This window comes from Palaemon carinicauda, chromosome 19 (genome assembly GCF_036898095.1).
Source record: "Palaemon carinicauda isolate YSFRI2023 chromosome 19, ASM3689809v2, whole genome shotgun sequence".
In the NCBI taxonomy this organism is placed as follows: domain Eukaryota; kingdom Metazoa; phylum Arthropoda; class Malacostraca; order Decapoda; family Palaemonidae; genus Palaemon; species Palaemon carinicauda.
Genome location: NC_090743.1, coordinates 1,390,493 through 1,407,077, shown reverse-complemented (window position 1 = coordinate 1,407,077; position 16,585 = coordinate 1,390,493). Strand labels below are relative to the sequence as shown.

Here is a 16,585-nt window from a genome sequence, read left to right as displayed (position 1 = left end):
ACATTCTAGTTGAATATTTCATAAAATTAATCAAGTTATTCCTTTGTTTGACCAATTTTTATATCTATAAATGTTTTTAAACAGGAAAATTCTAATATTTCATAAAATTAATCAAGTTATTCCTTTTTTTGACCATTTTTTATATCTATAAATATTTTTAAACAGGAAAATTCTACATCTGAGTTTTTATGCTTCCATTAAAAAAAAAACAATACTACAAAGTATATTTTTCTAATAATGTGACTACAATAGGTAAGTGTAATATATTTTGTAATACTATGAAATAAACATTATTATTCTCACGACAAGAAATGATACTCAAGAGCAATTTAAGGACGTGAAAGTTGAAACTTTATATCAATCGAATTTGCCAAACCATGCAAAATAATATTTTGAGTGTTAATTTTCCTTTTGTTCAACTTCTACTGATGATTGTGCAGGAAACATTCTCCTACAGTGGACTATCAAGGGCTCATGATGATGTATTTATACAGTATATATATATATATATATATATATATATATATATATATATATATATATATATATATATATATATATATATATATATATATATATATATATATATAATTCGTGTAAATGCTTGTTTTAATCGAATTTGCATAACCACCCAAAATAACAATTTTAGTATTCATGTTCCCCTTCAACGTCTACTACTGATACTGCGAAAAGCCATTCATAGATGGCAGCACAGGCTAAAAAAAATCGACATTCCCTTTACGGAATCCTTGCTTTAGCGTCTTACTATATTTGTTTCAGTAACAAAGTTGAAGTAGGTGGGTAGAAAGTATACATTGGCAGTAGTGTCTTAATACGTAGACAGAGAAGTGTTAAATCTTTAATTGTGTTTGGAGGTTGAATTGTGTTATATTACCGGTAAGTTTTAGTTTCTGTATATTTTACGTTTTTTTTATATGTTGCGGTTTTATGCGACTATTGCCTCCATTGATAATTACTCTGCCGTGGTACTTCCACTGAGGATCACTGTTGTTAGTTCCAGTGATTGATTACTCTGGTGTGTCTAGTTTCCAGTGATTGATTACTCTGGTGTCTAGTTTCCAGTGATTGATTACTCTGGTGTCTAGTTTTCAGTGATTGATTACTCTGGTGTTTAGTTTTCAGTGATTGATTACTCTGGCGTGTTTAGTTTCCAGTGATTGATTACCCTGGCGTGCTTTATTTTGTAGTGTTTGTTTACTCTGGCGTTATGGGTTACTGTCTAGTTTCCGGTGATTACTTTGGCGTGTTTATTTTCCTGTGATTGATTGCTCTGGCGTGTTTATTTTCCCGTGGTTGGTTACTCTGGCGTGTTTAGGTTTTGACTTATTACTCAAGATGTTTGTTTCCAGTGTCTTTGCCGCATACCCCCCCCCCTCCTCCCCCGGCCCCTTTTAGTCACACTATCTAATTGTCATTGTTACTCTGAATTCTGCTTCTCTGTTTATCTTCAAACTCCCCTTTAGTCTAATGGCAATTGGTACAGGGGTGAGATCTGCATTCCGTTTTTTTTGGTTAAGGGTTCATTAAAAGTAAACATTGCCGTAGAGGGAATTTTCCTCACGACTTGGAAAAAATCCAAAAGTAAAATCTAAGTTGTTCAGTCTCCCACATTGAAAATTTTTATATAACTTTAAACATTATCATTCAATGATTGTGCTTTTAATGTCTAGTGTGTTTTGCTTCTGAAGATCTAACCTAGAATTCCCCATCTTTGTGCATATTTTTCGTGGGTTTGTCAAAGAGAAATAGGTTTAATATTACCATTCATCTATTCGCCAGTAAGTTTTCCTTATCCAAAACCCTTAGTTCCCACTGGGTGCCCCCCATTACTGTAAAATATATTAGGATATATTCTAACTATATTTGAAAGGAGAGCAAAGGTAGTTATTAAAGTTTTTCTATATACCCTAATTTTTTATTGGCTAAGTTTGGCGTTTTTTAACTAAACTGCCACCAAACACCCTGTCCCTGCCATCTGTTGGTAGATCTTTGTTTTCGGCTTTAATTTTACCATAGTGCCAATGTCCGTGAGTATATATTTTTAATGTTTTCTGCAGGAAATAAAAAAAACACTCGAGGGGACAAGTGTGGACATGCTAGTGGGTTAGGACTTTCCAGTAGAAAGTGCCACAACGTGCTTTGTGCTCATTCATTATTGAGTAAATTTCTGTTATTTAGTACTGCCAAGCATGATACTTTGAGAGGAAGTGTTTTAATTTTTTCCTGAAGTAATATCAGCCTTATGGAAGATTAAAAGTTTTCAAACTTTATTTCCTCGGTGAGCGAGTCTACTGCCCTGCAGGTACGCTTCTGACACGGTGTCGAGCAAATTTTAATCTGATCAATATTGGTAGGCTAATCGGGCTTTGCTTTAGCCTGCAAAGACTTGAAAAAGAGTTGGTAGCTTAACTGTTTTTCTAGTCGCATAAGAACTTCAGAAGTTAAGTGTGGTTGTCCGTAGTGTCTGTGATCCCAGTTGTCCTACATGGTATGTTAAAATATTTTTAAGTACTGTGAAGGCTCTAAAAGATGACACCTGTGACTGATTTAAAGACCGGTACCTGTATGTGTTTACTGTGAAGGTTGATATAGTTGAAAGAAGTTCATGGCTGAAATTTATTCTGGTACTGGGCTTTGCGTCAGTCATACCGTATTAGCCACCCCTTGACCTGTCATCCTGACCCTTGTTTGGGGCTAATAACACCTGCTCGGAATGTGTCTACCAGTTTTTTCTTCTTGTGAATGTCCAAATACTGTCAATCATGATTGTACGATGTCCGTGATCGACACTGTATTTGGGGCTATACAGTGTACCCCAATCTAATGGCTTTTGTTTGAGTAACCATATGTTTCTCGACTTGTGACTTAGCAGACTGTCTAGTCTAGGCTCTTCGCTTGAAGGGCCTGGAGAGGTCAGGGTGAGGCCATAGCACTAGCGTTCACATATTTCTTAATCCTTTGAATGTTCAACATTTAATTTTATTTTCATACTTTCATATTAACAGGTATTGGTTTAGTCTTCATGAAAACCAGACTGGTTCGTTTGAGACCTCTTATCACTAACATCGTGTGGGTATAGACTCTTGGTGGTCCCTTCGTCAGTAGGGATTGTGCACGTCCAGTATTAGAGCCTTAGCTGTGATTGTCGCAGCCGCCTGTAGCCTATTTTACTAAACTGGCTCAAATTGTTAAAACTAACTTTGCTGTTAAAACTAACTTTGCTGTCATAATTAGTTTTATAAGATTTCATAATTTTTTGCTAAGTTACCTACTCTGATTTGATCTACGCTCAAGCTGGCTACTTACATTTTTTGGACTAAAGTGACTTTAGTTTGTACCAGTGTTTTCTTACTTGGCATTTTACGGAGTGGAACATTCAAGAGTTTTAGGTTTTTCTTAAAGTTTCCCAAAGGTAAATTTTCTAGGACCGACCTGCATTACAAATATAGTACTGTATGTGGGAATTTTTGTGAGTTAAAAATAATCGGAATCTCTGGGTGCTAATTTTTTTATAAAATTTAGTTTTTGAGTTAAGGTTTATATTATTAAAGGCTAGACTTCCTTTAAAATTTTTAATGACTTTTAAGTCTGTTGTTAAAGGGCAAGACTTGCTTAAAAAGTTTCTCAAGTTAAGTTGGATTTCAATGGGTATGGCCAACAATACTTTGAATGAAGTAACTTTTTAATTTTTATTAATTTCTAGAAACTTTTTTTATCAGCACTTAGTGCTTTCCCATGATTAACTGCAACTGTCCTCGATAAATTAAGAGCTATTTCAGATAATAATTAACTTGTAACGATTGAAGAGGAATAAAAACTTTTTACCTTAAAATGTTAAATGGTTTTGGGATTGATCTTCGAAAACTTTTTACTAAAACTATTGTGTAATAAATACTAGAACGTGCAGCTTATTTATATAAATGTTTTATAAATTTGGAAATGTTTTTGGTAAGCTCTTGAAACTCTATTAGTTCTGTAACTTTGCCTGCCCTAGCTATTAGAATATGGTATTGAGCTCGAAAGTATGCAATTACAAGAAGCTTAAGACCGTAAGTTCATTCTTAGTTGAGGTAATTAAACAAAACTAATGGTAGAGGAAGTATTTCTTAATATCTAGATTAGCTTTAAATCTTATCTAAGTACGTTAAAGACATAAAATGTTGTCCACTTTGAATTTAGCAAAAATGCTTATTTAACATGGCAAATACCTTCCATCGAATGTTGTCCACTTATTTGAATTTAACAAAAATGCCTATTTAACATGGCAGATACCTTCCATTAAACACAATGGTTTATCTTAGAGTAACTAAATGGTAATCTGTGTAGGCGGATACTTTTAATAAAACACATTCTTGTAACAAATTGTAATCGGTGTAATACACAAACTAGGGGATGCTAAACAACAAATTAAGAGAAACTGTAGATATCTTTTAAATTTATTTTTTACGGGCTTTCCTTGTACTTAAACTTTTACCCCTTGCAGATGGCTGTAAAGGTTTTAGTACTCTTAACGATCCTTGGCTATGTGGTGGGTATGCCAGACCAAGCTAAGAACATTCACGAAAGCCTTGACGCTACTGATGATGATTCTACCGAGTGGGTAGCTGTTGGAGAGTTAGTTCATGTGAGTTGAAGTGGTTTTAACCTGTTCTGTAGTCTTTAATTTTTTTTTAAACAAAACTTAAAGTCCTTCTGACCAGTTTCCTGATAAAAATTTAAAGCTCTTTTAAAGTAACAACTGAATTACTTTTGTGGATTTAAATTTCCAGACATTTTCAAAGCAGTTTTAAAAACTTTTTAAAGTAACTTAACTCTATGAAGTCTTTAAAGATTAAAGTTTTCTGATATTTTTAGAGCACTTTTAAAGTAACTTTGACTGTATGAAGTCTTTCAGCATCAAGTTTACAGATATTTTCAAAGCTGTTTTAAAGCAACCTAACTATGAAATCTTTCAGGATTAAGTTTACAGATATTTTCTAAGCAGTTTTAAAAGTAACTTAACTGAATCTTTCAGGATCAAGTTTCCAGATATTTTCAAAGCTGTTTTAAAGTAACTTGACTATATAAACTCCTTTCAGGATTACAATGTGACTAATACAAATGAAGAGGAGGTACTGAATGACGCAAATGATCCTATGGTACTCTCTGATGATCTGTGCCACTCTCTCATAGGAATATACACTGATATGCCTGAACACTTCAATAGTACCTTAAGCGAATTAAAATTGGATCAGCCTTCTTTGCGCTACCCTAGATGCCTTAGAACAAGGTGAGGATTAAATCTATTTTGTATAAATTTTAATGTTGGAATTTTACTGTTTATTTAGGAATTAAGTTCATAACTTTTATTAGTATGAGGCTTAGCAATAGGTGCTTGGCAGATTAAGTTTAAAGTTTTATTTAATAAGTTCAAGTTTTATTTAATAAGTTCCTGTGTAGTATAATAAAATACTGTAACGGAATACTAGGTCACTGAGAAGGATTTTATTTATGGAAGAGACTGTTGTTGACCAGGTTGTGGGAGAGAGACTGTTGTTGACCAGGTTGTGGGAGAGAGACTGTTGTTGACCAGGTTGTGGGAGAGAGACTGTTGTTGACCAGGTTGTGGGAGAGAGACTGTTGTGGACCAGGTTGTGGGAGAGAGACTGTTGTGGACCAGGTTGTGGGAGAGAGACTGTTGTGGACCAGGTTGTGGGAGAGAGACTGTTGTGGACCAGGTTGTGGGAGAGAGACTGTTGTGGACCAGGTTGTGGGAGAGAGACTGTTGTGGACCAGGTTGTGGGAGAGAGACTGTTGTGGACCAGGTTGTGGGAGAGAGACTGTTGTGGACCAGGTTGTGGGAGAGAGACTGTTGTGGACCAGGTTGTGGGAGAGAGACTGTTGTGGACCAGGTTGTGGGAGAGAGACTGTTGTGGACCAGGTTGTGGGAGAGAGACTGTTGTGGACCAGGTTGTGGGAGAGAGACTGTTGTGGACCAGGTTGTGGGAGAGAGACTGTTGTGGACCGATGACTTATTACAGATATTTTTTATCAAATAAGAATCTTTACTACTCTATTTAGGCATCAATAAATTTAGTTTTGCTTAAAATACCTAATCTGTTTTATTTAAATTTCAGGTTCGGATTTTATTACCTTTGTAGAGGACCACGTTTCACAAACTACAGAGGCTTTAGATATTGCTGTTCTAACCCTGCTATGAGCCCTCTTCTCACAAGAAATATTAACTTTATACGGTGTAGGTGCGCCTTTTTATAAGTGTATTATTACTGTCTTTGTTGAAGTAAAATTTTGAGCTGCATTTCCCTTATTTGTTTTACTCCTTGAATGGGTCCTAAACAGGTCCAAAACAAACTTAAAGCTAGTTATGCTATCGTATGGCTGAGCATTTCAAATATTTTGAGCTCTTGAAGCTCAAATATTCTTTTTTTTTTTTTGTTACAGAATTTTAATATTTCAAACTTTACACTTTCATTTTTTAGTTTTGTCATAAAGTTGTTTTTGTGTAAATCATACAAAATTTGAGGTAGCACCTAGAGTAATTTGCTGTTTTGAAACTTTATGGTGTGGCAATTAATGATATTGGAAATATTTTTTGAGCACAAGATATCGGGAAACCTATAGTTTTTAGTGGTTAACATATTATCTTTGCCAAATAAGAATATTACTGTCCGGACTTAAAGCCAATATATAGAGTAAGACTTAATGGATCCTCTACTGAGAACCCTTGATTCAACTTAGTTGCTAATTAATGACTGGATTATATCTGAATTTTACGATCATTGTATAATTTGTGTGTTTGTCACTTTGTACAAAAGTGTGAAGAGTTTACCCTACTCAAGGGCTCTTATGCAAATCCACAAAGAAGATTTGATTTGTTATAAGTTTGAGATTTGCCAAGTTTCTTGCCGATTTGCCAAGTTTCTTGCCAAATTAGACCTAAGTTGGATCTCTAGTATTGGATATTTGTGAAGTCTGAAAGTCTTGTAAAGATGGAAAAGAACTTGCTATACAAACCTGGAACTTGGTTGATGGTATTTTGTAAGTTTTTGTTCGTTTAAAAAGCTTGTTGTTTTTTAATACCTTGGCATTTTACGTTTAGAACATTACCGACTACAAATTGGGATATGTTCATTAGGATGTGCAGTCAAATACAAATTTAGTTAACGGTGCTCAAACTAATAACTTTAATCTGAAGATTATAGGATTTCTTGCAAAACTTTTAATTCTGCCGACGGATGGCTGGGGAAAAATATAATAATAAACTTTAGTCATTTCACAAGTTTGATTCTATGATTAATATAAATCTGAACTTTCATGGTAAATACTCATTTGTCTTACCAATAACGTTTTTGATACCAATGTATATTGCCCTGACTAAAAGAGGCTGGGAAGAAGTTTGCTGTGGTATGAAGATTGGGTTAAGTGTATGATAAAGAAAATGAATTTAGTATTTGTCAAATTTAAAACTTTCCTCATCCAACATTTATGGAAAACTAGTTTACTAGATTTACCTGGTCCTTTATAAATATATCTGGCTATTTAACATTTGAAATTCACTAAATCCCACTCAAAAGAATTTAACTAAAGCTCGCTCATAACATAAAATCAGTAAAATGTGTTGGCGACAGAAAAATAGTCTGGTTTCGTTAACTATACCAGCGGTGTGGAGACCCCCCATTGTGTGAAAAAAAAAATGAACTCTGGCCGAAAGCTTATCCACACACCGAGCTATATAAGACACGGAAGTTTCGGCTTGTAGGTAATTACTGACCAGTCTGCAGTAAGGAGCCACTTCGACGCAGCATGATTGTGGTATTGTAAACTTTATACGTGATTTTTTGATTTTCAATAAAGAAACTTAAGTGCGCGAATAGCGCGAATTAAGGAACTGAAGCCTTCATAAGTGATTGCAGTGAGGGAAACTCTTGACATAGGATATTCGTGCGGTAAAATTCACCTACCTGTGGATGGATGGACTTTGTTCTTTATATTTTCTTGGCTAAACTTTGAGAAGTGATTCATTAGCTTGTGTGATCCATTAGACAAGCTATACTATCAGATGCACGTATAGGGGTAACTGGTTTTTAGCGCTCTGCTTTAAGACTTCTCTAAAAGGACAAGGTTTTAGCAAACAGCAGGGCATCTGCTGTAATGATTAGGTATCTTTGCATGGCGTATTTGACGCAGACTGTCATGGTATCTCCTTTATTTAAAAGTAATTAAAACTCCATAGATAGGAGGTTCAAGTCCTACAATGTAACACTTCCTGACTACAGAAAGATTTTTGCCCCATTTCCAAGGTGCAGTTTCTTGGGTTATAAAATTTCAGTTATCCCTTTAAAAGTTTCAGCAAGTTCTTTTTTCTTAAGCAAACCTATAAAAAGGCTTAAATGAGATGGTAACACGTAAGGACACTTTCATTGTCATAATGATCCATATCTCAAGTATAAGAACAGCCTTCAGAAGGATAGTTTTAAATGGCAGGCATCAGAAATTAAACTTATGACACTTGGATGAAATCAGGAAAGTTAGTTCACCGAACGTTCAGGTGGGGTCTGCAAGTGACTTTGTTCACAGAACGTTCAGGTGGGCTTCACAAGTGACTAGAGTTTAAGGACTACATGGGTGAGGACTTTAGCACGAAGTAAATGGAGTGAGTTTAATTAATTTTCCTAAAATGAAATAAATCAGGGAAATTTTTTAGTGTTAGTACTATCATTATTGAAACGTCATTCAGTTTACAGTACACTGATCATTGAAAATATAGTAATGCTTTCAACGTGAAATTATCAAACAATGTTCCCATGTTGTGACCACCCGAGCAGTCTGATGCTTTTACTGGAAGGGATACCCGCATGGAAAAGCAGAGCCCGAATTAAGATAATTTGCCCAGTAATGTAAAATAAAACTTCATAAATATTGGTGTATAGTTATAAAAAACCACCAGTTACATTACAATATTGCACAATTATTTCAGAGGCTTTGATTGGTAACATTCATTTAAATTGACCAAGGATTAATTTTAAATTAAAAGTAATTTACTCTGTTCATACTAACTTCCTTCATTCCAACATTCCTTTCAAGAGAAGTCCCATACGAAGTTGAATAAAACCAAGGCTATCATTTAAAATTTTGTTTTTCCAGATCTATATAAATACTTTTCTATAGTTAAGGTTACAAGCTAGTAGCACCGGCATCTGACATATCGACCTCTCCTCAAGACGAACGGACGTAGGTAGCGTACCCGACAGCAGTAAGTGTAAGGCCCATATTGTACACGGCGGCGACCATAGCATAATGAGTAACCACCATAACGCCTGCGAAATACAAAGTTAAGTAATTACTCCAAGTTACTATTTAAATTAAAATGAAAAAGTCAGATATAATAACAGCAGATGGAGCCAAGTCTACATTTTAGTTAAGTAATTACTAAGTTGCTATTTTCATTAAAATGGACAGGTCACAGGGATAACAGCAGATGGAGCCAATTCTACATTTTAGTTAAGTAATTACTAAGTTGCTATTTTCATTAAAATGGACAGGTCACAGGGATAACAGCAGATGGAGCCAAATCTAAATTACAGTCAAGTGATTACTAAGTTGCTATTTTCATTAAAATGGACAGGTCACAGGGGATAACAGCAGATAGAGCCAATTCTACATCAAGAAAATCCAAAGTTAGGTAATTACCAAGTTGCTATTTTCATTAAAATTGACAGGTCACAGATAATAGCAGTCAATTCTTAAGTTTGGAAAATACAGCAAAATTCTTCACACCAAAGTTACTAAATGTCAAATGACAAATAGTGTTGCTTTGTCAATCAACAAAATTTCTTGACTATTAACTTACTAAATATCAAATAACAAAAATAGCGTTGCTATGTTTATCAAAACTGTTCGTAAAGTTACTAAATGTCTAGATAGTGTTGCTATGTTAATCAAAACTCTTCGTAAAGTTACTAAATGTTAATTTTTAACAAAAACTAATCTGTGTCAAATGAGAAAAGGTATAACTAGGTCAGAAAACCAAGTTTTGTTTCAAATGAAGTCGAAGCTAAGTTAGCAGGTTGGTCTCTTAAATCTGAAGTTATTTAAAACCAGTCTCGAAGTTCATATGATATTTCTATACATTTTCAAAGTTAACAGCTGTGAATTACATTCCATAGCAATCTTTTCGTAAAAGTTAAAAAGAGTTGAACAAGATGACATTTTCAAAAATATTTAAGCAATATGATGACATTCTAGTAAATTCCTGAAGTATTAAGATCCACGGGAAAAATTTAACCACCATTGTAAACTGGCAAGTGCGATAAAAAAAGGAACTTTACTTACCCAGTCCTAAGACACCGGCCATAGGATCCATAAGGGCCATTGTAATAAGGTCTGTAGCGATTTCCGTAAGGAAATCCATACGGTCTATTTCCGTAAAGTCCAGAGCCCAAGAACCCACTCGGCTGGTCAAGCGTCTCATCGTTCAATGCACCTTCAGTTTTTCCCATCTTTTCCATCTTCTGTTCATCATAATACTTCAACATCTCTGAGCACATTTCATCAGAGAAGACGGGAGGGTCTTCAGCATCCAAGAGACCCTCGTGAGAGTCGTCCAATGGTTGTGCAGTATCGTTATAAGTTTCCTGAGATTATAGTAAGAAGTTATGACTAAAATTTTACTAAATTCTTCTAAACGATGCAAACTTTAATTTAAAAGAAATATTAGAGACCTAACTTTTTACCTTGTAGATTAATCTTTTGAAGTATCAAAAATCATAGTTTCGAGTCAAAGATTTACCATTTAATCTTTTGAAGTAAATAAAAGCATAGTTTAGAGTCATAACAAATATTTAACATTGAATCACTCGAAATAGAAGTATTTACGATTTATAGTAGTGATGGTATTCAAAATATATTAGGGTCAAATTATAGTTTAGCAACAAGTTTCGTAAGACAATAGGCAAAATTTTTACGAAAGACTTCACCTCAAAGCAACAATGATCTTTAATTTAACACTGGTGTTGATACAGTAATCTATGACTTACATTGTTGTAGTAAACTTACATCAATTAAGTCGCCAACTAGCTCCCATCCCATGTCAGCATCATAACTTTCCGTTGTATGAGCGAAGCTCATGCCAATTGATAATAGAAGAAACAACGTGATCATCTATAAGAAATATAAACTAATTAAAACAATCCAGATATTTGGGATGGTATTTGATTTTAAAGATTCAAATGCTAGCTAGAATGATTTTCTACTAACTAAAATAAAATCTAAAATTGCAGTTTCATCCTAATGTGGATATCAAATCAAATATGAAAAAAATTACTAGTTTTGAGTATTAAAAAAAGATTTTCAGATGCAAATAATTAGGTTTAAGAGACAGGAATCCCCCTCAACTACAATAAGGAGGTTCCACAGTGGGAAACTGAGGTGTTTGGGTAGGAGGATACAGAAGACTGGAAAAATTATTAAAAGCTTTAAGCAAAACAATCATAATACAATATGTTACCGTAATCAAAACAGACTCCGGTCGTGAAGAAAGATTTTTTATTCAATTTCTTCGAATTTTTCATTTATAGCAGTCATATTATTACGACTAACTCGATGCTCGATTGAGCTTATTAGTGTGATTTGCTCTTCTGTACGCTAGATTCGCTGGCGATTAAAATACTTTCCTTTCTATGTTGTGGCCAGGATTAGGTTTCGATACGCACGTTAGCCCAGTTTACTGTAGACTTGCATTTTGATAAATAATTCCATAACATTTTGGTTAATCATTTCACCTTTGATAGAACCATAATTTACAGGTTTGGGATCGATCTGAAAATTTACTATATGTCCATGGGACTTAACTTCAAAACATGAGAGGCAACAATCACTGCAAGACGGCAGAGCAAACCATGGCAGTCAACTACAAATATGCAGATTTTAGAAAGGCATTAATGTTCCAAAACCCAGTTAAATGGACAATCTTATGACGCAATCACTCACGTTTTCAATTTTTTTTTCTATAAACTTCAAACCCCCTAAAAATATGAATGATCAGGTATTTCAGATACCAATACCCACTGGGTATTGACAAACGCCAAATCACCATCGGAAGAAAAACTAATATAACAACGCAGGTAAAACCTTAAAATAATCAGGAATAATATGATGGCGAAAGTTTCCGTAACCGTTAACTAGCAAAAGAGTCACTAAATTTGGTATAAATCGTCTCAAAATCTTTATAATTAATCAGAATTTGGCTGAAACGAGGATATATTAAAAACTTAGCTCGTCGCCAACAATTATTTTTTTGTAACATTACCTTGGTACTATAACACAAATTCATAAACAATAGCTAGGCATCAGCAAGTATAAAAATAAGACATTTTAACACCAGTAGATGGAGAAAAAAAAAAGCAACCATCAGAGAAAACATAGAAATTACAAACTGAAAAAAAAAATCTGGTGTACACAGTTTTAAGGCTATACCAATATTATTAAACAAAATGAGCATACACGAGCAAAGCAATTTAAGTAATCAAAAATTACTGAAACGAGAAAAAGATTACTTTACAATATAAAAAAAAAAGGTCATAAAATAAGTACTGGCAAAATTTTAAAATCGTCCACAGGAATTTAACCCAAAGCTTTAACTACGAATAGAGAAAATCGCCCCTTATAATAACACAATGACACTAACACACAACTAATGACTTTCTTCTGTAGTTAATTCCGCAATTACTATCAAGTTACCACTGCTACTCACATTGCAATACAGATCAACAAACCTTCGAATACCAAGATGAACACAACCAAACTGATAAATGCATAAAGTGGTTGAGGGTACTCGAGTAACCTAAAACCTTTTCATCTTCCTTATATGAACTAATTTCTATAAGATTGGTCCAAAGGACATGGAATTAGATAACCTGTGGAGTGTGGATAAGGAACAGTCATTGTTCACGGGCTAAGATATGCAAGCGCCATCTATGAGAGAGAGTTCCGTCCTTAATGAGATCTTTAATTTTAGCTCTTGGTTTTGAATTTCCCTCTAAGCCCTCCTCACTCCCTCCCCACCATCCATCTTCAACACGTGCCCACACCATCTCAGTTGTAACACATTCATCACCGCTGTAATATTTCATACGTTTGGAATTTCAATTGCACAAAAAAATGGCTTATTGAGAAAGTCTTTCAAGATTTTTGGTGATCAATCTATTCTGAAGAAGTGTTTTAATTCTTTAATTCTACCCTGTTTCTAGTATTGTTCTCCTTTCTGGTCTTCAACTGCTGATTCTCATCTTAATTTGTTGGACAGAAACTTACGGTCTATTAAATTTCTTATTCCTGATCTAGATATTAATCTTTGGCACCGTCGTTCAATTAGTTCATTATGCATGTTGCATAAGATTTTTCATAACTCTGACCATCCTTTACATTCAGATCTTTCTGGACAATTCCATCCTGTTCATAATACTAGGCAGGCAGTTAATTTTAATAGCCAGGAATTCTCCATCATGAGGCTCAATACTACACAGTATTCTAGAAGTTTTATTCCAGCTGTGACCAAATTGTGGAAGGATCTTCCTAATCGGGTAGCTGAATCAGTAGAACTTCAAAAGTTCAAAGTTGCAGCAAATGTTTTCATGTTGAGCAGGCTGACATAAGTCTTTTTATAATTTATATATGACATATCTATTTTGACGTTGTTACTGATTTTAGAACGATTTATTGATAATTTGTTCTTATCATTTATTTATTTCCTTATTTTCTTTCCTCACTGGGCTATTTTTCCCTATTGGAGCCCTTGGGCTTATAGCATCTTGCTTTTCCAACAAGAGTTGTAACTTGGCTAGTATTATTATTATTATTATTAATAATAATAATAATAATAATAATAATAATAATAATAATAATAATAATAATAATAATAATAATAATAATAATTTCACTTAAACTAAGCCTGACCACCAACAATGAGTAAACTGAACAATAATCAATACTGTAATTCATCCCATTAATACCCGAGAGAGAAAAAATCTACTGACAATCAATTTGATGATTTATTCAATTGAACATATGATAAACAAAATTAAACATCACTCGGTGGAACAATTCCAAAAATCCTCTTTGATCCAATTTATGGTTAGTTGAATTTTCTTGTTGCCTCGTCAGTATTTTTCTTAATTTCTTGTAGGATATCATGGAATGTAATGCTCATTCCGAAGGGATATGGTATCAACTTGTATGAAAAATAACTAACTTTCCTAGGGTATTAACCACCACACGGTTCAGTTAGCTTGGGGGACCAAGACATACTTTACTTACTTTTACTTTTAGGGGTTTATTTCTCGCCCTCCATCAGACACTAAGAGTCTGTTCAGGCGGGCCTTGGTGTGTGAAAATAATTTCTTTCCAGTTTATATTTTGCTCTGTATCTTTCCATTTATTTGCTAGCATTTGTATTCAGGCATAATAGTTTTCTGATCACTATCATAACGTTTTCCAAAGAGATAAGTCTTCAGGTTTTTCTTGAAAGCTGCCACATTTTTGCTATTCTTGACATCAATTGGAAGGTCGTTGAAGAGTCTCGGTGCAGCATAACAAAAAGTTTTTCCTCTTATTGCATATATAAATCAATGGAAAAATAACGTTGCTTTCATTCTACAATATGTCAGTATGGAATGTTCATTTTCAAGTGGATTTTTCATTCCTTGTCATTGCCAGATCATTGCAGTTAACAACTGTTTCTTGAATTAGTTAGATGTAATATATGTGAACGTTTATGCCATATATTACAAAGGAATCTGAGCCATAAGGCCAATAGTAGAAAGCTGTCTTCTATTGGATATTATCCTATACATTTTCATATAATTATTATTATTATTATTATTATTATTATTATTATTATTATTATTATTATTGTTGTTGTTGTTGTTGTTGTTGTTGTTGTTGTTGTTGTTATCATTATTATTCAACAATGTCACCTGTAGAATAAAAATTTGTACCTCACATTGGGATTAAGCCCAGAATTTATTATTATTATTATTATTATTATTATTATTATTATTATTATTATTATTATTATTATTATTACTATTATTATAAATAAACACTGTTACCTGTAGAATAAAAAAAAAAATGTACCTTGCATTGGGATTGAGCCCAGAATTCATTATTATTATTATTATTATTATTATTATTATTATTATTATTATTATTATTATTATTATTGTTATTATTATTATTATTATTGTTGTTGTTGTTGTTGTTGTTGTTGTTGTTGTTATTCAACAATGTCACCTGTAAAATAAAAAGTAATTTGTACCACACATTGGGATTAAGCCCAGAATTTATTATTATTATTATTATTATTATTATTATTATTATTATTATTATTATTATTATTATTATTGTTGTTGTTGTTGTTGTTGTTGTTGTTGTTGTTCAACAATGTCACCTGTAAAATAAAAAGTAATTTGTACCACACATTGGGATTAAGCCCAGAATTTATTATTATTATTATTATTATTATTATTATTATTATTATTATTATTATTATTATTATTATTATTATTATTATTATTATTATTGTTATTATTATTCAACAATGTCACCTGTAGAATAAAAATTAATTTGTACTTCACATTGGGATTGAGCCCAGAAGTTATCAATATTATTATTATTATTATTATTATTATTAGTAGTAGTAGTAGTGGTAGTAGTAGTAGTAGTAGTAATAGCAGTAGTAGTAGCAGTAGTAATAGTAGTAGTAGTTCCTTTCCTTCTCCCACCTCATATTTCATATCAAACATTTCCTCTCATTCGAGAGTCCCTCTGAAGTCTTTTGACATTTATAAAAACAATTTCCCTGGCATTTTCGAAGCATAGTGTAAGCCGTCTGTCTCTTTGATATGTCAGAGTTACTCTTAGGCTGGAACAGTATTCCCCTCTAGTTCCTCTTAGGCTTGGAACGTGCGGAACAAAATAAATATTGTGAACATTGGCGGAACTCTTTAAAATGCGCATATGAAATAATGGCAATGATTGTGTTCGGGAAAAATATATATATGATATCAATTCAACAACCTTTAAACTTTTGATCAAACTATAACCTGTTGGACGCACATAGCCATGCACACACCTCTCATATATATATATATATATATATATATATATATATATATATATATATATATATATATATACATATATATATATATATATATATATATATATATATGTATATATATAAATTATATATATACCTATATATACATATATATATATATATATATATATATATATACAAATTATATCTATCTATATATATATATGTATATACAAATTATATCTATCTATATATATATATATATATATACACCCATATATATATATATATATATATATATATATATATATATATATATATATATATATATATATATATATGTGTGTGTGTGTGTGTTTGTGTATGTATGTAACATGTGCGAGTGAGTAAGGACTCTATACTGACATCATAATTTAACATTAGAAGAAAACATTTAGCGTAAGTTGACAGAAAAAGCGTATTGAGGAT

General features: G+C 32.9%; 2 protein-coding genes across 3 annotated transcripts; one reads left to right on the top strand and one right to left on the bottom strand.

The window, feature by feature from the left end:
• The first annotated feature begins 788 nt into the window (after positions 1-788).
• Positions 789-6,319, top strand: LOC137658100 (uncharacterized). The gene is made up of 4 exons (XM_068392792.1): positions 789-897; positions 4,505-4,645; positions 5,100-5,290; positions 6,138-6,319. Exons 2-4 carry the CDS (start codon positions 4,505-4,507, stop codon positions 6,274-6,276), a joined length of 471 nt encoding a protein of 156 aa, XP_068248893.1. The 5' UTR covers positions 789-897; the 3' UTR covers positions 6,277-6,319.
• A 2,820-nt stretch (positions 6,320-9,139) lies between these two features.
• LOC137658098 (uncharacterized) lies at positions 9,140-12,932 on the bottom strand. Of its 2 annotated transcripts, none has more exons than XM_068392789.1 (4): positions 12,795-12,932; positions 11,077-11,181; positions 10,354-10,655; positions 9,140-9,338 (listed from the first exon to the last, which is right to left on the bottom strand). In XM_068392789.1, the coding sequence occupies exons 1-4, from the start codon at positions 12,834-12,836 to the stop codon at positions 9,203-9,205; spliced, it is 585 nt and encodes a 194-aa protein (XP_068248890.1). In that variant the 5' UTR covers positions 12,837-12,932; the 3' UTR covers positions 9,140-9,202. The 2 variants fall into 2 exon arrangements, with proteins under 2 accessions (XP_068248890.1, XP_068248892.1); XM_068392791.1 differs by having other exon boundaries at positions 12,773-12,903.
• Positions 12,933-16,585: the final 3,653 nt, after the last annotated feature.

What these genes read in the sequence shown, in the direction of transcription:
- LOC137658100 (XM_068392792.1), top strand. Translation starts at nt 4,505, where the DNA reads ATGGCTGTAAAGGTTTTAGTACTCTTAACGATCCTTGGCTATGTGGTG. An exon ending in CTGTTGGAGAGTTAGTTCAT is followed by an intron (nt 4,646 to 5,099) that starts GTGAGTTGAAGT and finishes AACTCCTTTCAG; the next exon opens with GATTACAATGTGACTAATAC. An exon ending in CCTAGATGCCTTAGAACAAG is followed by an intron (nt 5,291 to 6,137) that starts GTGAGGATTAAA and finishes TTTAAATTTCAG; the next exon opens with GTTCGGATTTTATTACCTTT.
- LOC137658098 (XM_068392789.1), bottom strand. Translation starts at nt 12,836, where the DNA reads ATGCATTTATCAGTTTGGTTGTGTTCATCTTGGTATTCGAAG. An exon ending in TAGTTGGCGACTTAATTGAT is followed by an intron (nt 10,656 to 11,076) that starts GTAAGTTTACTA and finishes CTATAATCTCAG; the next exon opens with GAAACTTATAACGATACTGC. An exon ending in GGCCGGTGTCTTAGGACTGG is followed by an intron (nt 9,339 to 10,353) that starts GTAAGTAAAGTT and finishes TGTATTTCGCAG; the next exon opens with GCGTTATGGTGGTTACTCAT.